At 42.5% G+C, this 27,093-nt stretch overlaps 1 protein-coding gene across 1 annotated transcript; it reads right to left on the bottom strand.

Annotated features, from left to right (window-relative positions):
* Window positions 1–27,093, bottom strand: LOC139375989 (calponin-3-like). The gene is made up of 7 exons (XM_071118002.1): window positions 26,822–27,093; window positions 7,748–7,869; window positions 7,225–7,291; window positions 6,951–7,088; window positions 6,511–6,627; window positions 4,359–4,505; window positions 1–3,884 (listed from the first exon to the last, which is right to left on the bottom strand). The coding sequence occupies exons 1-7, from the start codon at window positions 26,876–26,878 to the stop codon at window positions 3,495–3,497; spliced, it is 1,038 nt and encodes a 345-aa protein (XP_070974103.1). The 5' UTR covers window positions 26,879–27,093; the 3' UTR covers window positions 1–3,494.

The following is a 27,093-nucleotide window of genomic DNA, read 5'->3' as shown; positions in this document are numbered from 1 at the left end:
AGACTTTATGAAACAAATATTTATTGATACAAAAGAATCAAAACAATAGAAGAAATATCTATATTGGGACAAATGACAATAAATACCACCTCAGTGGATGGGCTCTACACACAGGGAGGGGGCATTATGGCACAAGGAATCAACAGGATATAAAACAACATTTAAAAATACATACGTTTGGTCATGTGACAGAAACTAACATTTGAGATTCTCTTCTTAGAGTATTAAAAAGCCTTTCCTGCAGTCGAATGACCAAAGCACCTCTAGTGGCCGCATGGGTCCAATGTTATTCATATTTTTCATCATTAATAAGCATGACTTTTCAAACGCTGAAATGGTTCTGTTCTATTTCAGTCTTCTGTGATGTACATAAAGTGTAATTTTGGGATTCAAAATCATAATGGAATGCATTTCAACTCTATATCTGACATGGTACAGGTGTCTTCTTTTTTAAGCCCACGACCATGTGTGTGAGGTGTATACTTTTGCTTCAAAGTAATTTGCTTAAGACTACCAAGAAACACTGTGACCCTGATTTAGCCCACTGCAGTAAAAGGTTAAAGAGGCAGAGAAACTACAAAAATATTCCAGTGCTTTCAAGTCAAACTGGGATCAGACAGTCAAAAACATCTTAACTTAAAACCATTTATCTTTTCTCCTGCCAACCTTCTCTAAAATATGACTGCTTAATTAATCAGAATGAGTGTACAAAACATTAGGAACATCTTCCTAATACTGAGTTTCACCCCCTTTGCCCTCAGAACAGCCTCAATTCATTGAGGCATTGACTCTACAAGGTGTCGAAAGCATTCCACAGGGATGCTGGCCCATGTTGACACCAATGCTTCCCACGGTAGTGTCAAGTTGAATGGATGTCCTTTGGGTGGTGGATACACACGGGAAACATTCTTGATACACACGGGAAACTGTTGAGTGAGACAGTTCTTGACACAAGCGGTGCGCTTGGCACCTATCACACTTAAATCTTTTGTCTGCCCATTCACCCTCTGAATGACACACAACCCTTGTCTCAAATATCTCAAGGCTTAAAAATCCTTCTTTAACCTGTCTCCTCCCCTTCATCTACACTGATTGAAGTGGATTTAACAAGTGACATCAATAAGGGATCATAGCTTCACCTGGATTCACCTGGTCAGTCTCTCATAGAAAGAGCAGGTGTTCCTAATGTTTTGTACACTCAGTGTAAGTCTCTTACCAAAAATCACCACTGAGCAGTAGACTTGTGGTTCTGATTTGAAGGAGAGGAAATAGAGGACAAACAGTAGAGTATATTGAAAACAAGCAAGGAAGTAGGGAAACATGATGTGACGGAATGCTTCTTTCACAGAACTTCCTAGTTGAGTTTCTGAACAATGAGAACTTCAAAACCCATAAAACAGAAAAGGACATGGCACATTCTTTATATTATTCTGATTGGTTGAAAAATATGGACATTCTAATGAGAGTTTAAAAGGAATGCAAGAAAGATAAGGCAACATTTCACTTACAGTTGAAGTCGGAAGTTTACATACACCTTAGCCAAATACATTTAAACTCAGTTTTCACAATTCCTGACATTTAATCCTAGGAAAAATTCAGTTAGGATCACCACTTTATTTTAAGAATGTGAAATGTCAGAATAAAAGCAGAGAATGATTTATTTCAGCTTTTCTTTCTTTCATCACATTCCCAGTGGCTCAGAAGTTTACATACCCTCAATTCGTATTTGGTAGCATTGCCTTTAAATTGTTTAACTTGGGTCAAACGTTTTGGGTAGCCTTCCACAAGCTTCCCACAATAATCATGGTCCATTCCTCCTGACAGAGCTGGTGTAACCGAGTCAGGTTTGTAGGCCTCCTTGCTCGCACACGCTTTTTCAGTTCTGCCCACACATTTTCTATAGGATTGAGGTCAGGGCTTTGTGATGGCCACTCCAATACTTTGACTTTGTTGTCCTTAAGCCATTTTGCCACAACTTTGGAAGAATGCTTCGGGTCATTGTCCATTTGTGAAGTGCACCAGTCCCTCCTGCAGCAAAGCACCCCCACAACATGATGCTGCCACCCACATGCTTCACGGTTGGAATGGTGTTCTTCGGCATGCAAGCCTCCCCCTTTATCCTCCAAACATTATGATGGTCATTATAGCCAAACAGTCCTATTTATGTTTCATCAGACCAGAGGACATTTCTCCAAAAAGTATGATCTTTGTCCCCATGTGCAGTTGCAAACCGTAGTCTGGCTTTTTTATGGCGGTTTTGGAGCAGTGGCATCTTCCTTGCTGAGCGGCCTTTCAGGTTATGTCGATATAGAACTCGTTTTACTTTGGATACAGATACTTTTGTACCTGTTTCCTCCAGCATCTTCACAAGGTCCTTTGCTGTTGTTCTGGGATTGATTTGCACTTTTCGCACCAAAGTACGTTCATCTCTAGGAGATAGAACATGTCTCCTTCCTGAGCGGTATGACAGCTGCGTGGTCCCATGGTGTTTATACTTGCGTACTATTGTTTGTACAGATGAACGTGGTAACTTCAGGCATTTGGAAATTGCTCCCAAGGATGAACCAGACTTGTGGATGTCTACAGTATTTTTCTGAGATCTTGGCTGATTTCTTTAGATTTTTCCTATGATGTCAAGTAAAGAGCCACTGAGTTTGAAGGTAGGGCCTTGAAATACATCCACAAGTACACCTCCAATTGACTCAAATGATGTCAATTAGCCTATCAGAAGCTTCTAAAGCCATGACATAATTTTCTGGAATTTTCCAAGCTGTTTAAAGGCACAGTCAACTTAGTGTATGTAAACTTCTGACCCACTGGAATTTTGATACAGTGAATTCTAAGTGAAATAATCTGTCTGTAAACAATTGTTGGAAAAATGACTTGCGTCATGCACAAAGTAGATGTCCTAAATGACTTGCCAAAACTATAGTTTGTTAATAAGAAATTTGTAGAGTGGTTGAAAAACAAGTTTTAATGACTCCAACCAAAGTGTATGTAAACTTCTGACTTCAACTGTATAGGGCAAAAAACATTTGTTTTTAAAAAAGCTAGCAAGGATAGTAAAATTCTTGCTCTGTTGATAACAAAATCACTCTCTCTCAACACTCTTTATATTACAGTAATACTAGAGTAACACAATTTGCATCAGTTTAAAAAACGTCATCATAAGTGGTCCACAAAACTGTTTCAAACTAAATATATAGGCCTATGGTTCATATGATCCATAAAGGTACTTGGACATGTTTCTCCACTCCAATTCCGGTAGAAGGCCACTATAACGTCACATATTCCCAGACACATTGTGTTACACTTATGCCAACTGGGACTACTACTACACAGGGTGACTTTTTGACAACGCAAAAAAAAAGCGCTGTTGTCAAAACAAGCGCACATTTTTTTAGCTGCCAAAATGGGGCCCACAGAGTCTAACGGGAAAATATAAAATTACACCCTGTAGAGGGGAATAGGGTGCCATTTGACACACAGTCAGTCTAATAGTCGATGCCCTGGTCCTCGTCATAGTGCCCGCTGTACTGCTGTTGGTACCCACCCCGGTACTCCTCTTCGTCGTCATGGTGATACTGGTACTCCGCCTGGTAGTCGCTGTCACTAATCTCCGATCCATTGGTTCCCGTTCCTAGGCTCCCGTTGCCATGGCTACCGGCATTGTTGCCGAGGGTAACGGGAGAGGTGGGCTCCGTGGGGGAGGTGCAGTACTTGGGGTCGTAGATCTGCCTGCCCAGGCCGTAGCTGCTCATTCCCTTCTGGGAAGCCACCTTGTTGGTGCCCATCTGCAGGGAGATGGTGGAGCTGTCTGCTGTCTGTCCTGCCGACTTCTGGTCGTAGATGTCACGGCGGGTACCCGGCGCCGACATGCCAGCCTGAGGGAGAGGAGGGAGGGGGAGCGGAGGGAGGGAGAGAATGGGAGTGGAGGGAGGCAAGGAGAGAGGACAGGGGGAACGGAGGGAGGGAGAGAATGGGAGTGGAGGGAGGGAAGGAGAGAGGACAGGGGGAACGGAGGGAGGGAAGGTTAGGTTGGTGGTTAAGTGGGAGTGTGTGTGTGTGTGTGTGTGTGTGTGTGTGTGTGTGTTTGTGTGTGTGAGAGAGAGAGAGAGAGAGAGAGAGAGAGAGAGAGAGAGAGAGAGAGAGTAAAAGGGTGTGTGTTTGTGAGAGAAAGCAAGAATGTGTGTGTGTGTGCGTGCACCTGGCCACAGTAACCTTTAGTTGGTAGATGTCTCACTCTGATACAAGATTACTGCTAATTGCTTCCAGGGATTATAGTGGCTAGGAATCCACTGCAGCAGAACCATAAGAACCACAGTACTTTATACACCACAGATGAACAGTACTTTTACCTGGCTGGCTCCTTTGTTGGTTCCCATCTGCAGACTGATGGTAGTCTGGTCATAGGGCTTGTCCGTCTGTGACTTTGGGTCGTATAAGTGTCTCCTGGTCCCATATGCTGTCATACCAGACTGGCTGGCACATTTATTTGTCCCCATCTACCCAGGACAAAAACAGCTTTCAGACATGGCTCCATCCATAGGTCACAATGTCCTCTAATCAAATCTATTCTATGTCTGGCAATGGTATTGACCACAAATGTAATTTGTTTTTCAGAGTACGACTGGTATCCATTGTTTTGGTACAGACAGGATAAAACACACACACACACACACACACACACACACACACACACACACACACACACACACACACACACACACACACACACACACACACACACACACACACACACACACACACACACACACACACCAAACATTAGAAACATCTTGAGTTGCAATCCCTCCTTTTGCCCTCAGTACAGCCTCAATTCGTTGCGGCATTGACTCTACAAGGTGTTGAAAGTGTTCCACAGGGATGCTGGCCCATGTTGACACCAATGCTTCCCGGAGTAGTGTCAAGATTGTGGGGACTGTCTTGTTAGACTTTAGTGCAGCTTTTGACATTATTGATCGAAGTCTGCTGCTGGAAAAATGCATGTGTTATGGCTTTACACCCCCTGCTATAATGTGGATAAAGAGTTACTTGTCTAACAGAACACAGAGGGTGTTTTTTAATGGAAGCCTCTCAAATATAATCCAGTTAGAATCAGGAATTCCCCAGGGTAGCCGTTTAGGCCCTTTGCTTTTAATTTTTTTTACTAACGACATGCCACTGACTTTGAGTAAAGCCAGAGTTTCTATGTATGCGGATGACTCAACACTATACAGGTCAGCTACTACAGCAAGTGAAATGACTGCAACACTCAACAAAGAGCTGCAGTTAGTTTCAGAATGGATGGAAAGGAATAAGTTATCCCTCAATATTTCTAAGACTAAAACCATTGAATTTGTAACAAAACTCTCACGAAACCCTAAAACTCAACTTCATCTTGTAATAAATACTGTGGAAATTGAGCAAGTTGAGATGACTAAACTGCTTGGAGTAACACTAGATTATAAACTGTCATGGTAAAAACATATTAATGCAGTAGTAGCTAAGATGGGGAGAAGTATGTCTATAATAAAGCGATGCTCTGCCTTCTTAACAACACTATCAACAAGGCAAGTCATACAGGCCCTAGTTTTGTCGCACCTGGCTGGCCCTTGGATGTACACAGAGAGCTAATATTAATAATATGCATGTCAGTCTCTCCTGGCTGAAAGTGGAGGAGAGATTGACTTCAATCACTACTTTTATTTATGAGAGGTAATGACATGTGGCACACAGCTCAGACACCCATGCATACCCCACAAGACATGCCAACACAGGTCTCTTCACAGTCCCCAAGTCCAGAACAGACTATGAGAGGCACACAGTACTACATAGAGCCATGACTCTATTCCACATCAAGTAACTGATGCAAGCAGTACAATTTGATTTAGAAAACAGATAAAAAAACACCTTATGGAACAGCGGGGACTGTGAAGCAACACAAACATTAGCACACACACACACACACACACACACACACACACACACACACACACACACACACACACACACACACACACACACACACACACACACACACACACACACACACACACACACTTAGTACTGTAGATATGTGGTACTGGTGGAGTAGGGGCCTGAGGGCACACGATGTGTTGTGAAATCTATGAATGTATTCTAATCTTTTAAAATTGTATAAACTGCCTTAATCTTGCTGAACCCCAGGAAGAGTAGCTGCTGCTTTGGCAGCTAATGGGGATCCATAATAAATACAAATGTCCTTTGGGTGTTGGACCATTCTTGATACATACGGGAAACAGTAGAGCGTGAAAAAAATCAAAAAACAGCAGCATTGCAGTTTTTGACACAAACCAGAGCACCTGGCACCTACTACCATACCCCGTTCAGAGGCACTTACATATTTTGTCTTGCCCAATCATCCTCTGAATGGCACACATACAATCCATGTCTCACGGCCTAAAAATCCTTCTTTAACCCACCCCACATTATCTCTGTGGTAATTGCAATTGTGTTAGCATGACTCACCTGCAGTCCAATGACACATTGTCCAGCCTTCATTTTCTCCTCGTCGAAATGGCGCGTCCTCTTGTCCGCATACTTCACACCGAGGTCACAGTTGGAGTTTGAACCTTTGGTTTTCGCCTGTTCCATGGTAAGAGACAAAGTAACAAAGTCAGTGTTGCTTGCAGTTTTACATAAATGTTTTTACTCACTAATTATAACTGTACTGTCAGTCTACAAAGTGTTGCATGGACATCTCAATCACCAGCAATTCAATAAAAAACAGTGTTTGTTCGACCACGGATTTCAGCACCAACAACAAAAACAAACCAAAAACCAATGTTTGCCTCCTTTTCATGTCATGCTCTCCCATGGCACTGTGTGTGGTGTTATGGCACATGGTTATAACGAGGTCACGAACAACTCAGGGTTCCACATTCACCCCAGTCTAACCGGGAACCTACCACACCAGCCAGGGACAGCAGTGTGCTCTGGACCTGGGTCATGTTCCCATTCTCAAACAGGTCATTGGCCTCAAAGATGTCGTTGGGACAAAGGCCAAACTTCAGAATGGCTCGGATGAAATTCCCCAGATTTTCCAGCTAGAAGTGAACAACAAAAGGAAATCAGACTCCGCTTCAGTCTCGTTATTTAGTCTTGTCGAATGAAAAGCATTTTCCCTCTGTGAAATGGTAGCGTTACAGTATATATCAACATCTTTTATTTTGTTTCACGTACCTTGTGCCAGTTGAGTTTGGAGTGGTTGATTTTCTTGATGGAACCAGGCTGCAGTTTGTTTATCAGTCTAAAGGTAGAAGAAAATAGTAAGCAATTACAGTTTGATATGAACATAAAACAGATTCTCAACTAGAGCAATGACAAATAACACACTATTCCTAGTGGTAATGAAAATAATGATAGAGAGATTAAGACCACAGAGACCTCTGTAGGCCTTTTCAACACCTGATCACTGTTATGACAACAATATAACATCCTGTATTAAGTCTACTTGAGTGATCATCTATCGAGGAATGTGACTATGTATTCCCCTACATCCTCATAGCGGACTGAGCTGAAGACAGGTGAAGTCTAGGACTTGTAAACCAGTAAATTGAACAGGGCAAAACATCCTTGACATGTTGGGGATGATAATACAACCGAACAATATGGATTGGTATAATTACCTAAAACATTAGAAAACATATAATAGTAAATCCCACACAGATACACTTTGTGTAGACAGAAAAAAAATAAAACTAACTCGCAGAGGATGACTCCGTCCTTAAGGCCCTTCTGGAAGTTCTCTCCAATGGGCATGCCCGTCACCTCCTCAATCCAAAACCGGAGCTCCTCCTCCTTCTGCAGGTCATACTTCCCTGCGATCTGAAAATATCAAATAATGATGTAACTCCACCCACTCTTCATTTAACAATAGTTCAAAATCAAACACTGACCCCCCTAGACACTTGTGGGGATATGACAGGTTCGGATAGGTAGGCTATACGACATCAATACCACTTATCCTACAAGTGGGCAAGGTCGAGCAATTACCATAGACTTCCGATCCTGCACGCAAACCCAATCCTAACACAAACCAAACAAGCTACATACTTAAGGTATCTTGTAATTTGATCCAATTTTAACCACAATGTAAGCCGTAACCTAGACTACTTTATGAACTCCATAATCTTTTAGTATGATTGTTCTTTCTACTTGAATTTTGTATTTATATTGATGTGTGTATTTTCTGTAATTGATGTATATAAGGGCTCATGTGTAAAAGAGACCTTTGTCTCAGTATGACTGCCTGATAAAATAAAGGTTAAATAAATAAATATTATGCCTGTGTGTGACACAGGGAGTGAGTCTGTGAGTTCTAATAGCCTTTAGGTAGAGAAGAAGTGTTTATGTTAAGTGTGATGCATTAGTCTGACCTCAACAGATTGCTTAGTAAGCAGTGAGCAGCACACCATTTTAATAGTTATAACTCGTGGTCTTTGGGCTTAGCCGGACCACTCCTTGGGAAAGTTAGATTAGGTCTGTTTAATGGGTAGACTTGCACAATCATTTATGGGTCTTTTAGCCCAATCTAAATACAGAACATTTGAAAAAGCATTATACAATTAAAACCAAAAGGAAAAACAATACATTCTATCCATTCATGTATTTTCTTAAAGAGAAAGTCACTTGAGGTAATGCTTCAGTCCTCACAACAGAAGGCCAAAGCTTTTAAACTGAAGCCAAAGCCGATCTATCACATATCGTTCTAAAGGTCAGTGTTTTGGGAAAACACTCGTCTCTCCTTTCCCTCACATCACTGCTGTGTGGCCTGTTTCCAGGAGTGGTAAGACACACAGTAAATTACATGGACCGCTGCCCCATGACTGAACCCTGGCTTTAGGGGACGGCTCCACAGATTCCCCAGTCCAGACTAACACTGTTGCTTTACCCAATGACTTGAAGGAGAGAGAGAAAGACAGACAGACAGACAGAAACACAGAACGCAAGATAGAAAGACTCCTGAGATGTCCTGAGCAATGAAGTGCCTTAAACTTCCATGAAAACATCACAGAGACAACGTTACGTGAGATAGCGGAGGGAGACATTAGAGGGATATTGCCCTCAGCCATCTTAATGAGCATTCATAGGCTGCTTGGTTGAAGCCCTGGGCTTCCAACTATGATGTACATACCTTCAAATCAAATCCAATTTTATTCATCACATACACATATTGAGCAGATGTTTTTGCAGGTGTAGCAAAATGCTTGTGTTCCTCGCTCCATCAGTGTAGTAGTATCTAACAATTCACAACTATACACACATGTAAAAGTAAAATAATGGAATTAAGAAATATATAAATATTAGGATGAGCAATGTCAGAGTGGTATTGACTAAATACAGTAGAATAGAATACAGTATATACATATGAGATGAGTAAAGCAGTATGTAAACATTTTTAAAGTGACTAGTGTTCCATTATTAAAGGGCTAATGATTCCATGTCTATGTATATAGGGCAGCAGCCTCTAAGGTGCAGGGCTGAGAAACTGTGTGGTAGCCGGCTATTTAACAGTCTGATGGTTTTGAGATTGAAGCTGTTATTGATGCACCTGTACTGACCTCACCTTCTGTATGATAGTGGGGTGAACAGGCCGTGGCTCGGTTGGTTGATGTCCTTGATGATCTTCCTGATGACCTTCCTGTGACATCGGGTGCTGTAGATGTCCTGGAGGGCAGGCAGTATGTCCCCGGTGATGCGTTTGGCAGACCATACCACCCTCTGGAGAGCCCTGTGGTGTCGGGCGGCGCAGTTACCATACCTGGTGGTCATACAGCCTGACAGGATGCTCTCAATTGTGCATCTGTGAAAGTTTCTGAGGGTCTTAGGGGCCAAGCCGAATTTCTTCAGTCTCCTGAGGTTGAAGAGGCGCTGTTGCGCCTTCTTCACCACACTGTCTGTGTGGGTGGACCATTTCAGATTGTCAGTGATGTGTACACTGAGGAACTTGAAGCTTTCCACGTTCTCCACAGCGGTCCCGTTGATGTGGATAGGGCCATGCTCCCTCTACTGTTTTCTGAAGTCCACAATCAGCTCCTTCGTGTTGTTGATGTTGAGAGACTTTATTTTCCTGGCCCCACTCTGCCAGGGCTCTCACCTCCTCCCTGTAGGCTGTCTCGTCATTGTTGGTAATCAGGCCTACTACCGTTGTGTCGTCTGCAAATTTGATGATTGAGTTGGAGGCATGAGTGGCCACGCACTCATGGGTGAACGGGGAGTACAGGAGGGGGCTGAGCACGCACCCTTGTGGGGCCTCTGTGTTGAGGATCAGCAAAGTGGAGGTGTTATTTCCTACCTTCACCACCTGGGGGCGGACCGTCAGGATTTCCAGGAGCAGTTGCACAGGGCGGGTTTCAGACCCAGGGCCCCAAGCTTAATGATGAGCTTGGAGGGTACAATGGTGTTGAAGGCTGAGCTATAGTCAATGAACTGCATTCTGACGTAGGTATTCCTATTGTCCAGATGGGATAGGGCAGGGTGCAGTGTGATGGCAACTGCATCGTCTGTCAATCTATCTATCTATATTACTGCCTCATTGCCAGCATGCGTAATGGGTCTGCGGTGAAACGACCACCCCACATCACTGTGAAACGCTCCCTAAAACACTTCAGCGTCCAGGCCTTTCTAATCGACCTGGCACGGGTATCCTGGAAGGATAATGACCTCATCCCATCAGTAGAGGATGCCTGGTTACTTTTTAAAAGTGCCTTCTTCACCATCTTAAATAAGCATGCCCCATTCAAAAAATGTAGAACCAGGAACAGATATAGCCCTTGGTTCTCCCCAGAACTGACTGCCCTTGACCAGCACAAAAACATCCTGTGGCATTCTGCATTAGCATCGAACAGCTCCCGTGATATGCAACTTTTCAGGGAAGTAAGGAACAAATATACACAGGCAGTTAAGAAAGCTAAAGCTAAGTTTTTCAAGCTGAAATTTGCATCCTGTAGCACAAACTCAAAGCACCTCCTCCCAGCTGCCCACTGCGCTGAGGCTAGGAAACACTGTCACATCGATAAATCCACTATAACGGAGAATGTAAATAAGCATTTTTCTATGGCTGGCCATGCTTTCCACCTGACTACCCCTACCCCGATCAACAGCAATCCACCCCCCACAGCAACTCACCCAGGCCTCCCCCACTTCTCCTTCACCCAAATCCAGATAGCCGATGTTCTGAAAGACCTGCAAAATCTGGACCCCTACAAATCAGCCGGGCTAGACAATCTGGACCCTCTCTTTCTAAAATGATCTGCCGAAATTGTTGCAACCCCTATTACTAGCCTGTTCAAACTCTTTCGTATCGTCTGAGATTCCCATAGATTGGAAAGCTGCCGCGGTCATCCCCCTCTTCAAAGGGGGAGACACTCTACACCCAAACTGCTACAGACCTATATGTATTCTACCCTGCCTTTCTAAGGTCTTCGAAAGCCAAGTTAACAAACGGATCACCAACCATTTCGAATCCCACTGTAGTGACGTTGTATTAGTTAATGTGACGACTGTTGCTCATCGAATGATTAAAGGTTTCTAATTGCGTGATTAACTGAATCAAGCAATTATTAACTTATTAACCTGGGGCACCATGGGAAAATTAGTTTTATTGAGTTTCTATTTCCCAAATATCGATTTTACAACAGCCGCTAATTAACCAGTTACCTCTACAGTCTCGTTCTGAACGTCGCAAAATCCGGGAATCTGCACGGCCCCGGGTCTCACCAATGAGTTCGTACCACACCAATCTTAGTTGAGTATTTATTTACTAGAAAGCTAAAATTATGATACAAGATATACATACACAAAAATACATTCTAGGCTATTGATTAGACTTTGTATAACGGGCCAACACACTATGGCGCGTGTTACCCAAAATGGGGATTTAAAAGAGAGATAAAAAGCGAAAGTAAACGAGAGAAATATACATTTGGGTGAATTTGTCAGCTATGCTTATTCTAACCCTAGCCTTGCCCCAAACTGCCGCTCTAATGGGTCAGAATATAATGATGTAATTACGTGGGGAAGGTCTCCGTGGATTCTCCACGTGGACCGTTCAGGCTGCTCAATGATGCACTTCTCCGGCGCAACCTTCTGGTCATCCTCACGATGTCAGTGTCCTTTTGGCTTAGGAGTTTCCTCACCCTTGCTCTGGAAGGGCTCTTCTGAGGACAGACAGCTCTGTTGCTCAGAGCTTACAGCGTAGGAATGAAACAGTGTAGATACCACGATTCGATGGGGAGTGGAGGCTAGGTGGTTCGACTTGAATTCACCCACTTAGACACAGCTACTCATCAGTAGCTTGGGTAGAAAAATATTTATTTGTCTTCAAACTTGTGTTGCGTTTTGGGTTTGTTTACTTTTTAGACCTCGGCTGCAGCTTGGGTCACTTAGTCTGATATGTTAATTCTTCACACACAGGTTTTATACCCTCGGGTCAGAAGTGGGCGTAACCGGCTTTAGGGTAATTCTCTGGGCGTACCAAGTTAAGAGCAAGGTCTAGATTTTACTCAAATCCAATTTTAGACATCTAACTTCACATTTCATCTTTACCAAAACACTCTCTTTGATTTGGACATTTTACACACAACGTACAATGTATAAACATCAAACATATACTAGGTAAACTGTTGACGTTACAATGTTTTTGTAATAACGTCATCTATTAACCTTTAATAACAAAACAAAAATGACATACATTTTCATATTCCACCTATCATCATGACTACCATTGTGACTGACGGAAACCAATGTTCCAAAGTCCCTTTATTTAATGTTTAATGTTCTCAGGCTGGTTCTCCATATTGAGGGGACACAGGAATGTTGTGTGGCCTAAGATTTACCAGGGGCATGAGGGATCATAAAACCCCCACTTCTTCTGGCATGATGACTCCTTGCTGTCCCCAAAGTGGGCGAAGAAAGTGTTTAGCTTGTCTGGGAGCAAGACGTCGGTGTCTGCGTTGCGGCTGGTTTTCCCTTTGTAATCCGTGATTGTCTGTACACCCTGCCACATACAGTGCAAGTTAAAAGTGTGGACACACCTACTCATTCAAGGGTTTTTCTTTATTGTTTACTATTTTCTACATTGTAGAATATGTGAAGACATCAACTATGAAATAACACATGGAATCATGTAGTAACCAAAAAAAGTGTTAAACAAATCAAAATACATTTTATATTTGAGACTCTTCAAAGTAGCCACCCTTCGCCTTGATGACAGCTTTGCACACTCTTGGCATTCTCTCAACCAGCTTCATGTCATCAAGGCAAAGGGTGGCTACTTTTAAGAATCTCAAATATATATTTATTTGTTGAATACTTTGAATACTTCCACATGTTTTATTTTATATTTTTGATGTCTTCACTATTAGGTGTGTCCAAACTTTTGACTGGTACTGTACATCTCATGTCTGAGCCGTTGAATTGCGACTCCACTTTGTCTCTGTACTGACGTTTTGCCTGTTTGATTGCCTTACGGAGGGAATAACTACACTGTTTGTATTCAACCATATTTCCAGTCACCTAGTCATGGTTAAAAGCGGCGGTTCACACTTTCAGTTTTGCGCGAATGCCTTCCCCCGATTCTGGTTTGGGTAGGTTTTAATAGTCACTGTGGGAACAACATCCCCTACACTTCCTGATGAACTCAGTCACCGTGTCCATGTAAGCGTTAATGTTATTCTCAGAGGCTACCCGGAACATATCCCAGTCTGCGTGATCAAAACAATCTTGAAGCATGGATTCCGATTGGTCAGACCAGCATTGAATAGACCTTAGCACGGGTACGTCCTGTTTGAGTTTCTGCCTATAGGGAGGGAGGACCAAAATGGAGTCGCGATCTGAGGGCCTTGTAGGCACCTCGAAAAGGTGAGTGGCAGTGATCTAGTGTTTTCCTAAGCAAGTACTACAGTCAAGGAGTTGATAGAACTTCGGCAGCGTTTTACTCAAATATGCTTTGATAAAATTTCCAGCTACAATAAATGCAGCCTCAAGATATGTGGTTTCCAGTTTTCATAAAGTCCAGTGTAGTTCCTTGAGGGCCGTCGTGGTATCGGCTTGAGGGGGAATTTCCACGGCTGTGACTATAACCAAAAATAATTATCTTGGGAGGTAATACGGTCGGGATTTGATTGTGAGGTATTTTAGGTTGGGTGAACAAAAGGTTCTGTATGTTATCACAATCGCACCATGAGTAGTTAATCATGAACTATACACCCCGCCTTTCTTCTTCCCAGAGATTTCTTTATTCCGGTCTGTGGGATGAACTGAGAACACAGCTGGCTGTATGGAAGGGGAGAGTATATCCCAAGAGAGCCATGATTCCGTGAAACAGAGTATGTTACAGTCCCTGACATCGCTCTGGAAGGAGATCCTCACCCTGAGCTCGTCTGCTTTATTGTCCAGAGACAGTAAGTGAGTAATATACTTGGAAGCGGTGGATGGTGTGCCCGCCTCCTGAGTCAGACTAGAAGTCCACTCTGAATACCTCTTCTCTGTCCACGGCGACTTGGAGCAGCCTCTGGGATAAGTCCAATTGCCCTTGGGGGTACGAACAAAGGATTGAATTCAGGAAAGTCCTATTCCTGGTCGTTACCGCCACTCTGATATCCAGAAGTTATTTCCAGATGTATGTAATAACACAAAAACCGTTCTGGGCTAATAATGTCAGAAATAACACACAAAAAAACAAAATACTCCAAAGTTGCTTAGGAGCTAGAAGCAGAGCTGCCATGTCTGTCAGCACCATCTTGCTGCTTTCGCTAATTAATCAAGAGAAAGCACTCAGGATGCCGCATGCACACCCCAGAGTGCTGATCTAGGAGCACGACTCCCCTGTCCATGTAATCTTATTCATTATGTTCTAAAAGGCTAAACTGATCCTAGATCAGCACTGAGACAATACATACGGCTCTAGGGCTAATTATCGACTAAGGAGGTATTGTTTTTCCTCGCTGCGCCACAGGAGCAGCCCAAGCAAGTTATGGTACAGTAACAACGCTGGAGTCAGTAGTTTCCCCATACAGAAGGAATGTGGAATAGCGATCGACCAGGTTTCTTCCTTGCAGCTCAAATTACTGTAGTGCATCCTCAGTCTGGCACGCAAGCACAGATCTGACTGCCTCATGGGGAAACCAGAGGGGTTCAGACACTACATACAGTGTACCTGGATATCAAGGAGACAATCTGACTCTTACAAGGTCTTTGGACAGGAAAATGCAAACCCTATTGATGGCTGTGTAACGAAAATGCAACTGTTCACAATACAACCTCAGTGTGGAAATATATAAAATATATACTTTTTTTAAATGAATTATTATTTCACTAAATATTTCACAAACAGAGATTGTGAGCCATGGGCTATTGACTTCCATGCAAATGTATGGAATAAAAGGTTAGGTACCGAACCTGAACAATACAAAGATATCTCAAAGTAACAAAACCTCCAAGTTTATATCAACCTCAAAAACAAAAAGCCATTGGCAATACCACTGGTCTGTTTTCACTGTCTGAGTCAAGCTACCACAGTGTCAAAACAGACCCTCTTCAAGGTCTGTGTGTGTGTGTGTGTGTGTGTGTGTGTGTGTGTGTGTGTTTGAGAATGTGGGCAGTGTGTGTTTAGCTAGGAGGAGCCGAGGTAGATCCAAGAGATCCCTCATCTGCAATTTATTAAACACACACGCTGCACTTGAGTGACACACACACACACACACACACACAAAACCAGCACCTCTTGCTGACTATGGTGAAAACAAGCAAGTAGAGGTTTTCCAAAGGTTCAGAGCCATCTGTGATAGGCCTAATCCTCCACATTCAGAGTCTAACCTCTGCTGAAAGAAGTCTTCAGTTCTCTCAGAAAGACAGAGGGCTGAAATCCCATCAACCTCACACATAAAAACTCCCCCTTTAACTGTTTCTAACAGTTCATCACCCTTCACACACATAACAAACCAGACTTTTGTGCCTAATAGTTCATCACCCGCCAACATGAGAGCCTTGACAGAGTCAAATCTGAAATCTGTCATCAAGATGAAAAGGGAAAACAATTATTTCAGTATTGCTCAAAGGCTGTGTGTAAGAAAGATGGCCGCCGTTCCTACAAAGACCAGCAGTCTTCAAAAAGGGCAAAGAGTCTTCAATGTGGTTAAAAGGAGGGGAAAGTTGATGTGATGTCCCTGAAATAATTAATCCAACTTCGATACCAAGCTGGAAGGGTCAGAGTTCAATGTGAAAGGTAGATAAAGGAAAAAGTGCCCCTCACAACCTTGTGTCGTGCCAAACAAGCTACGCAATGCTAGCCGTTACTATGAGACTCATGTCCCACACAGGGAGTCCTTTAAAAAAAAATCCAATGCAGCCATTTTTTTCTCAATATCAAATCATTTCTGGGTAACAATTAAGTACCTTACTGTGACTGTTTTCATTTAAATGGCCAAAAAAAGTGTAAAAATAGCTTCTTAACAAAGTGCAATTTCTCAAGCAAGAACTTTGCTAGAACTGTCTGGGAGAGGTCTAAGTGGGGAAGGGAAAACAGAAAATGTGCCATTATTGGGAGAGAGGCTTGGAACTGTTACTTATTGGTCGAACTAATTTACGCAAGGTGCTGTCACTGTGGATAGCCAAAACTCCATCCCATGGAACGCCGTTTGGGTCTTTGCCGGTCAAAAAAGATACACGTCAAATAACACAATGACGCATTAAATAAGCTTTTCATTTAATTTTTTCTTTATTTAACTAGGCAAGTCAGATAAGAACAAATTCTTATTTTCAATGATAACCTAAGAACAGTGGGCTTGTTCAGGGGCAGAACGTTGTACCTTGTCAGCTCGGGGATTCCATCTTGCAACCTTTCGGTTACTAGTCCAACACTCTAACCACTAGGCTATGCTGCCACCCCAATGACATGTCAAATAACACAATTCTATTATAGAATGTTGTGTGTGCTGAATTTGCAAGCCAAGCGCCACCACTACTATCAGTAGCACTGTCAAAGCCGTACAAAAAAGTCTGCAAACAAGCACTCACCGGCCACGAACGATGTGTTTACAATACCGCATTGTTAATAAGTCATTATTTGTTTGACCGCTACTTCTGGGATAGCTAGCTAGCTTTAGCTTGGGACCTAGCTAGCACCAATACAACCAGCCTGAAAACAATGGCCAGCAGAAACTGCAGTCATTTTCATTATTCTTAGCAATGATTTAGGAATCCTTGCGAGGTAGCCACGTGTTGTTCGCCTATTGAAATTTAACTTCAGTTCATGAAAATAAATAGCTAGCCAACTACGTAACCCTGTTGCCCAAAGCTAACGTTATAAACAGCCAGCTAGCTTCATCTGGCTAGTGAGGCTCGACCGGACCGGTTTATGTGTTGTGAAGCTAGCCACAATTAGGATTAGGCACAATAGTGGAATTTGCGGTTTGCCTTCAAAATAAAAGTACCTATTTGAAAGTGATGCAGAAGGTTACAATTGGTGGAATCATGCCATATTTAGACTAGATCATGTTAAACAAGGTTGGAATGTGAAGCAATGAAATGGGGTATCAGTCTACTCAGTGACACCCACAGAACACAACTGTGAAGAGTTTAGCGTTATCGTGGGACTGTAGCTCTTATCGCGGGATTGTGACTGTGTGAAATCACCTCCCCAGTCAGCCTATTGTGTGTATTGACATTCATATTGCACTGTACAGCTTTACCTAAGGACTGGGGATCAATGAAATGGAGTATCAGTCTACGCAATACCCAATATATTTTATATTTCAAAAAATGAATTACAAAAAAAACACAAGGAAGGGGTAACATTAAATTATTAGAACATGAAGGACAAACAATACAGCAACAAGACACTATCAAACATGTATCAGTCTTTCCGCAATCCTTATGTGTGAGGGTGCGTGTGCATGATAATGATATAAAATATATGTCATAGTTTCCTTTTTCATGATCACAATCTTGTGAAACCCGAACCCTCCAAGATCCCCCCCACAGTTCCCCAATAGCTGTCCCTCAACCATTCGAGACCCCTCCCACAGTCCCCCCCCCCCCCCCCGGAAGAAGACAAAGAAAAAATACAATTAATTCCATTCCCCACCCCCAAGAACCCCCCCACTGCACCAACAACCAAGAGAATGAACTAAAGAGAAATAAGGAAAAGACAGAAGAAAACAGCAAACAGCAATGCAAAAAATAAAATAATAATACATTTAAAACAAAGGACATCAAGGACAACTGTATATGCTTGTGGGGATCAACGAAATGGAGTATCAGTCTACTCAATACCGAAGATATTTTTTCCCAACATCCTCCTCAGAGTTATCAGACTCCAAAACATCCACGCAGTATTGTTTTTCCTCTGGAATAACGCTCAATACACATAGTAGATTGACAATAAATATGGCTCAATTCAGTTGTTTCAGAGTCCCGCAATAAGAGCTACAAAGCTAATGTTCTCTGGGTGTCACTGAATAGACTGATATCCCATGTTCTCTGTGTGTCACGGAGTAGACTGATACGCCATGTCATTGATCCACAATCCATAGGAAAGGCTGTACAGTGAAATGAGTATGCCCCCAATGCAATTCTAAAGTCTAATACAGCCAGTGTGATTTCAACAGATTTGTCAAATGATGTCAATTATAGCATAATTCTACTTTTTGTATTCATTTGCATCACTGTCAATGACATACTTTTAATTTGAAGGCTAACCACAAAGTCTACTATTGTGGCTAATCCTTATTTTGGCTAGCTTCACATAGATGGTCTGACCAGTAATGGACGTGTTAAATTATTATGTGACGTGTAGTCATATTCAGGTCCTGATTGGTCAACAGGCTTATTTGACACGTCAAATAACACTATTTGATGTGTATCTTTTTTTACACGCAAAGACCCAAACGACGTTCCATAATATCCCACCAAAACAACCTGAAATTACAGGCAGTCTTTTCAACCAGCTCTTTCACTAAAAAGTCCATTATCATAATTTTCACAAGTTCACAGTATTATTCCAATCTCGGTGTGGAAATATATACAAAGCACAGGGAAATCACGTTTTTGACTGCACTGGGCCTTTAAAACGTCCCGTGGATGGCTGACAGAAGGGAATGTGAACAGTTCCTGTTCGGATCTAGCAATCTCTCCTCTACAGTCCAACAATAGCTCCAGTGTTCTTGGGACTTGATAGAGCAGAGCTAGCTAGGCATTCAGAGAGGAAAGAGGGGGAGTAAAGCAGAAATGGATTCATCTTTCTCTTTTCTCAGGCATGCAGAGAAAGAAACCCCCTTGTCTTATACTACCACTCCTGCCCACGCAACTGGAAGCATTTCCTGATGGGTCTGGGGAATGGAGACAACATCTGGACTGAAAAAAGACTGAGATTGCCGTATTGTAAACGGGCCGCTCCTTATGGATACGACTTTACTGTACTGCATGTTGCAAAAATCACAGGCTTTGTCCTCCAAAAACCTCTTACTGTTTGTTACCACAAAACCCACAATCTGTCCAAATATTGGTTATCCATTTATTGGAGAGGAAATAGCATTGAATGGAGCCTTGACAAGAGAGACAGCTGGTGAGGCGTTAATAAATGATTAACCTTCCGTGGCTCTGGAAAATGTTCAATGGAGTGGAATGATGCAATGATGATGAGCGTGAGGTGAGGTAGAAACAATTCACCATGTCTGTTTATGTCGCCCTAGGCCCATTGTCATATTGCTGTTTGTTGTAGTGCTGAGCGATTCACCCATTTTTAAACACCTAATTGAGCAACTCGGTTCAATTATTTGAATTCCATGTTGTGGTTTTTTTCTGTGAGTTCAATGCTCACAGAAAAATGTCTAGTTTCTCTAGAAATAAATCAGATCCAGCCTGAACTGTGCCATGTAGTAGGGAGTTGTAGCTTCCAACAGGCCAATTTTCTGAATATATAGTTTAGTGCATAAAACATGGTAATTAACTTCAATGAACACAATCTATTGTGCATCTACCTGTCCGGTCTGTATTTCTTTTACGCCTGCTACAGAAGAGAGAAGAATGCGCGATATAGAGAGCAGCTTTTGCTTCGCAAGGTATCTCAACTTGGAAATACATATTCCAAGTGATTGATAGTTGGTATTTATTCAGCAGTCATAAAAGTATGCATTACTTACTTTGAAGAACTACAAAATAGTGATTTTGTCAGACAGCAGCTCTATAGAGATGAGATGATGACTTGGCATGAAATAATAAAGTCATCAAATAAAACCAATGTAATATACACCGTTACTGAAATATTGTATTAAAGTAACGTGAATAAATGGTTAATAAGTGATAAGCAGTAATGAGAAGTCACTACCATTATGAATTGTTTTATTCTGTGTTGTTACAGCACTCAACCCAAATAATCTAAACCAAAATCGAAAATGGTGATATTTTTTTTCATAATCGAACCGACTTTAAAAGCACTAATTGTTCAGCTCTAGTTTGTTGACATACAGTAAGAACGTGTTAACAGAGTCTCAAGTAAAGCTGGAAGGCGGCCATTTTCCATATTGTGTGAACAAAAGTTTTTCCTTTTCCAATTCGAATCTATCCATCCTCAAAAGTGAGCCATGACTCAAAATGTCACTGTTATCCTTAGGACACATCCTCCTGACCTAAAAATAACCAGAAAGGAGAAAAAAAAGACTCCCAATATGTCACAAACAAAAAGTGCTGCTGCTCCATCCTGTGTTTTTCTTGAAGGGCAATTATAGCCAGTGTTTATTAACAGCACTCAAGGAAGACTCCTTCCTGTTCTCCTTGAGGTGTCAGCGTGGGGTTTAAAGGGCCACTCTGGGACCTCCTCAACAGAGGGAGGATAGCCACGTCAGCACTTTAGAGGAGTTTCAACAAAACATGACATTCCCTCCCAACAGCCATGCGTGTTGTGATGGTAGAGCTAATTAAAAAGGGAAGGCACACACGTGCACACACGTGCGCACACACACAGCCCCCAGTTTGATTAAATATATGAATACTTAATTATTTTGCATTTACATTAAATTATGCAAAACAGAACAAGTGTCAGGTCTTTCCTGGCAGTTACATGCAAATATTTCCCGACTGAAACACTTGAGCATAATCTCTTCAGTCCTCTCTCAAACAACTATCTGCCAAGCCAACACCACATTAATGTTATAAACTTATTGTTCTAATTATTGTGAAAGCATCAATTCAGGCAATTTATTGCGATATGGATGTTAGTCCATATCGTCCAGCTCTACTGTAGCACTAAAGGAAAAGGTATAACAACAGTTTCAGCCCTGTATCAGATTCATAATTCCAGGTATTGGCAGAGTTTAACCGTTTTGGACGGTATCAGATAACACAACTTGCGATATGGCTGAAAGCCAGGGAGACGGTCATTTACAAAGCAGGCTAATTCACTTTCATCATTGCTTCAATTACTGGACAAAGCAACGTCCTTTGTAGTGTAGAGCTCTATTGTACTCATGCATGTTAAGTATTCATAAACGGCACATACAAGCATTTCCTGAGAATTTCCAAATGAATCAAACTGATAAAGTGCATCACACTAATAAAAGCTAAAAGGTAAAGTAAACATTACCTTTTAAAATGGAGAACTCACTTAACATGCAAAACCAATTGAGAGAGGATGTGTTGAGCTGCTAACAAAAACATAGAACGATGTCAATGCCATTTCAAGTAAGTCAATAATCAATTTCCTGAATCCACTGAGTTGAAATGGAATAGACTCCAATCACCCAAGCCTGATACACCAGTACAATGTACTACGTTGTTGCTGTTTGACACAGCCATAGTTGTGAAGATGTTGTGCGGTGCTTTTTAACCATCAAAGTAATAAAGGCTGCGTAAGGTAATGCTGACGACAGCCAGTGACACACACACCAAAGCTCCCTCTGTGGTCTTGACGTCCAAGTGATGGGAGCCTCCCATTGTGATCAGCTATTTACTTCCTGGAACACATCTGGGTGACAGCCTGCCAGAAGTTACCATAAGAACCATGACCAGGAACCCGTGTGGAGGGCTCTACTGGGGCTTTAACTATACTATTACAGACAGTTTCCCAGACTCAGTTTAAGCATATTCCTGGCCTAAAAAGCAATTTCAATGGAGATTCTACCTCGAGAATGCCAGGAGTAGGCTTAATCTGGGTCTGGGAAACCGCAGCAAAGGCTTTGCCTGAACTGCATTACGTAGATCTTCACTAGAAAGAAATACTAAAAAGTTATAAGGGAGGTTGGCTTTGAGGTTTTTGTGCGCCGCTTGACAGTTCAGAGACATTCATGGCACTTCCTATGAAACATCATTATTTTCCACAAGCAGACCACTGAAGGGCTGGCATATCTCCGTCAGACTTCTAATAAAGCGTATCTTCTGGCAGACAACGTGGAAAATGTCTCCGCTCACACTGGCAGACAGCGGGGAAAGGGAAGGAAGTTCATGGAACCACTGCTTTGCATGGATGGAATGACACACTTCAAGATCACATTTAAATGGGAGTGAAATGACAAAAAGTGTCACGTTGTATAAATGATTGGCGACAAGGGCAGGAATACGTAATAGGGGGTTTTAATACTCCACCCAAAAATACAACATGCCATGAAAAGGCACGGGGACGAAGCCCAAAACAAATACTTATACAAAAACACAGGGATGTAAACCCAAACAAAAGAGTGAGGTTAAACCTCTAATAAATACAGGGGACGAGACCCGTAACAACAATACACGGGACAACACCTCTAATAACAAGTGCACAACAATTCACAGGATAAGACCCGTAATAACGAGTACACAATACACGCAGCACTAAAGCCAAAACAACAAAGCACAGGTACTCACAAGACCAACGGACATGGGAACAATAACCGACAAGACAATGGTGAACAGAGGGCACATATATATACAATTACTAATCAGGGGGAATGGGAACCAGGTGTGCGTAATGAAACAGTTCAGTGACGCCTAGAGGCTGGTGACGTAGACCTCCGGAGCTGGTTCACGTAATGAGTAGCAGTACCGGGGGAATCTGTGACAGTACCCCCCCTGACGCGCTGCACCTGCAGTGGGAAGACCCCAACCTTGAGAACAACCACAGGAAGGCGGTGCGGGTCGGTCAGGGCCAGTTGCAGCTGCCGAAGTTGCATTGTCGTTGGACAGGCCAGTTGCAGCTGCCGGAGTTGCGTCGGATGGGCCAGTTGCAGATGCCGAAGTTGCGTCGGATGGGCCAGTTGCAGCTGCCGAAGTTGCAACAGCGTCGGATGGGCCAGTTGCAGATGCCGAAGTTGCGTCGGATGGGCCAGTTGCAGATGCCGAAGTTGCGTCGGATGGGCCAGTTGCAGATGCCGAAGTTGCGTCGGATGGGCCAGTTGCAGCTGCCGAAGTTGCGACAGCGTCGGATGGGCCAGTTGCAGATGCCGAAGTTGCGTCGGATGGGCCAGTTGCAGCTGCCGAAGTTGCGACAGCGTCGGATGGACCAGTTGCAGCAACGTCGGACAGGCCAGTTGCAGCTGCCAAAGTTGAGCCGGCGTTGGACAGGCCAGTTGCCTGAAATTGCGGCGGATTCGGAGGGGCCAGTTGCAGCTGCAGAAGTTGCGGGTGCGTCGGACAGGCCATTCCCGCTGTCTCCATTTAGGGTCGGTCATTCTGTCACGTTGTATAAATGATTGGAGACAGGCGCAGGAATAGGTAATAGGGGATTTTAATACTCTACCCAAAAATACAACATGCCATGAAAAGGCACGGGGACGAAGCCCAAAACAATGGTGAACATATATACAATTACTAATCAGGGGGAATGGGAACCAGGTGTGCATAATGAAACAGTTCAGTGACGCCTAGAGGCCGGTGACGTAGACCTCCGGAGCTGGTGCACGGAATGAGCAGCAGTACCGGGGGAATCCACCGGAGAGGAGCTGTGGATATCGGTATAAAAAGATAAAGACGACTGGGGAAAGTTTTTCCAGACTATGTGGCTTGACCTGGGAAAACTCTGAGCCCTAGATATACGGTAGCTATAAGTGGGTCAAGCTAGGTGGTCAAGAAAAAGTACTGGTGTACTGATGATTTCTAGTAGATTTGTACCCAGACAAATTGAGGTGATCCACCTCTTTAGTTCATGTGTGAGACAGACTGAACATGTGGCTGATAGACCTCTGGGCCATCTGGGGTTCTCCCCAGGAACAATGTGCTCAATTGAACAGAAGTAGGGTTGGGCGATATATCAAATTCATTTGATTAATTTGAATGTATGTTTTTGTGCGATGTTCCAAATGCCTGCATCGCAAGAATCTAGTTTATTTTTTATATGGGAGTTTGGGAGTCTGTTTGTTCTCATGTTGTATTTTTTGTCTCGTCTCCTTCTCTCCTTGTGCTGTGTTCACCTTCCCATTTACACCAGAGATCTGCATATAATGACGAGATGCTCATATCTCCGCTCTAACAACGGGAGTCGTTGTCCCAAAGGCAGGAAGGCAGACGACAAGCTTAGATCCAAAATAAGCCCATAGAAACGCATTGGGATTATTTGGGACAGATTTTAGCGAGAGTGAAACCTCTCACTTCACCTCTTCCTGTGTGTTTACAGTTTACACATATCAAGCCACTCCTCCTGCCACTCACACAAACAAAGATGGGAGATCACTTCTTCCTCTCTGACAAGGAGGTTTCATCTCACTATTTGCATTTGGTCCAACAGAATCGTTCATATGGACACCAAAACACATTGAGACATTACTTTGCCGTAATAGTGGAGAAGTTAACCTATTTAACGATACCCTTTTTATGTCTCAACTACTCAAATTGCACACAGAGCAGACACTACTCAAACGAGAGTATCTATGAACCTTGATTCTGGAAAATGAATGCTCAGTTTGTCGCGCACGGCATTCCAGTAGCTAGTATGGCCTACCGCTAGCAGCATTTTTGCCAAAGACTTTTATACTAGCTGTCTAGTCTGTGTTTTATAAACGTACAATAAGCATAAAACGCTATTATATAAAGAATCAGCAACTTGTTCTCATTCTGAGAAATAAGGTAGGGCACTTGATTTCAACATCTGAACTAAGTGGACAGGCATGCTATGCTGTTCAAACAGTTGGAGGCAGACAGAAGGGTGTGTTCATAACAATTCAACTGTTTTGCCTTGTTAGCTAGCAAATAGATCCAAGTTGGCTTAAACTTGAAATATAAAGTTACTAGTCCAACACTCTAACCACTAGGCTACCCTGCCGCCCCAAGCTTAATGCCTGCTACAATAAGTTAGTAATTATTAGTGAATGTACATTATGCATGGTTACTGTTAAATTTGTAACAAAAAAGGGCATTTTCATAGACGGACTTGAAAACAAGATAAGTGATTATCACAAAAAAAGCAGGTTCAACTATTTTGACTATTTTATCCTAGTGGTTAGAGCGTTGGGCCAGTAACCGAAAGGTTGGTGGATTGAATCCCTGAGCTGACAAGGTAAAACATCTGTTGTTTAGCCCCTGAACAAGGCAGTTAAGCCACTGTTCCTAGGCCATCATAAGAATTTGTTCTTAACTGACTTGCCTAGTTAAATAAATAAAACATGTTTTTCCTAGGTATAACTTCATAAGCCCTGAATTCATTTGATTATTTATGGCTGTTTGAAATGCAGTGTATCCAGTGCAGCTCAGTTGGTAGAGCATGGCACTTGCAATGCTAGGGTTGTGGGTTAGTTTCCCACAGGGGACTAGTATGAAAATGTATGCATTCACTACTGTAAGTGGCTCTGGATAAGAGCATCTGCTCTTATTCAGAGATATATATTGTGAATAGCACATAAGTTTGAGGGAAAAAAGTTGTATATAATATTTAGGTCATATCACCAAGCCCTAAGCAGAAACCAAGAAAACATGGAGGACTTGGCAGGGGGCCCAGCCCATCATTAATCTATTCAAAGCTGAGCTGCATGGTACATCTAACGGGACCCTTTAAAACAATAGTAGCAAACTGATTCCATATGAGATAAGGTCTTACAAGGAAGGCAATGCTACAGCTTTAGATGGTATATAAAGTACAATAAACTATCGAGGGGTCAGACGAGGAGAATGCATTGTCGAGGATGTTGTCTAGTACTGCAGACTTCACTCAGCAGTATAGGGGCCCCTACACCGCCCATACAGGCTCCACCCACTATGGTGGAGCAACAATGAGTTGTTGGCCTTGCAATTCATTCATGAAGCTTTCATCATTTATTTGACATGAACCAGAAGCATCAAATAAGATCATAAAGGAGTATTGTACATTTGTAAATCCCGCATCACTCTGTAGCCGAATTAAAGGTTGCATTTGTGAAAGGTCTGGGAAAAGGGGCCCGAGAATGGACATATTTTTATTACAGCCTAGTTGGTGATGTGTGTTGATCACTAGTTTCCAAGGTAGTGTTCCAAAACAGACATATTATCAGTGCAGATTCATTATGTTGAAGACATTAAATCACAACCTATTTGCAATTTGTTGTGCGGGGTATTCTGCACTACGTAACCTGGTAGACAATATTTACAAGACAAAGGGCACATTGACTGATCATCATTCATATGCTTCTGAAGTACGTGGCCATTTGCCATCACACACTTTCCATAAAAGGAAAACCATTTCCAGGTCGTATCGAGGGAAATGAATGCACCGACTGATGCGAAGCAGTTTCACGTGGGCCACTTGAGGAATGCAAATAATTAGTTTCCTAAATAAAAACGTACAAAAATCTAAATGCATCAATTTGATATGTACAATTGTAGTCCTAATAGTCACGCTTACCTTGCTTCTCAATTCTGCAGTCAACCCGTACACTGGTCCCTTGTTGAATTGAGTCATGGTCCTTTGTTTTGCAAATGTAAAACTGTGTCAATAATTTGCAACAAAAGTTGCTGCTTCTTCCAAGGTTCCTGTGTTACAAAGTAACAAGTTCCGTACAACAGTGTGAAACCGTCAATCTTCTAAACCGAGATAATTTGCTTCTTCAGCGAGCAGATGGAGAGAGAGAAAGGATCTGCGTTCGTACAGAAAGTTTGAGTTGCAGTAGCTCCTCT

Source organism: Oncorhynchus clarkii, chromosome 20, assembly GCF_045791955.1.
Source record: "Oncorhynchus clarkii lewisi isolate Uvic-CL-2024 chromosome 20, UVic_Ocla_1.0, whole genome shotgun sequence".
In the NCBI taxonomy this organism is placed as follows: Eukaryota; Metazoa; Chordata; class Actinopteri; order Salmoniformes; family Salmonidae; genus Oncorhynchus; species Oncorhynchus clarkii.
Note: the sequence above shows the minus strand (reverse complement) of the source record. Positions and strands in the feature narration are given on the sequence as shown.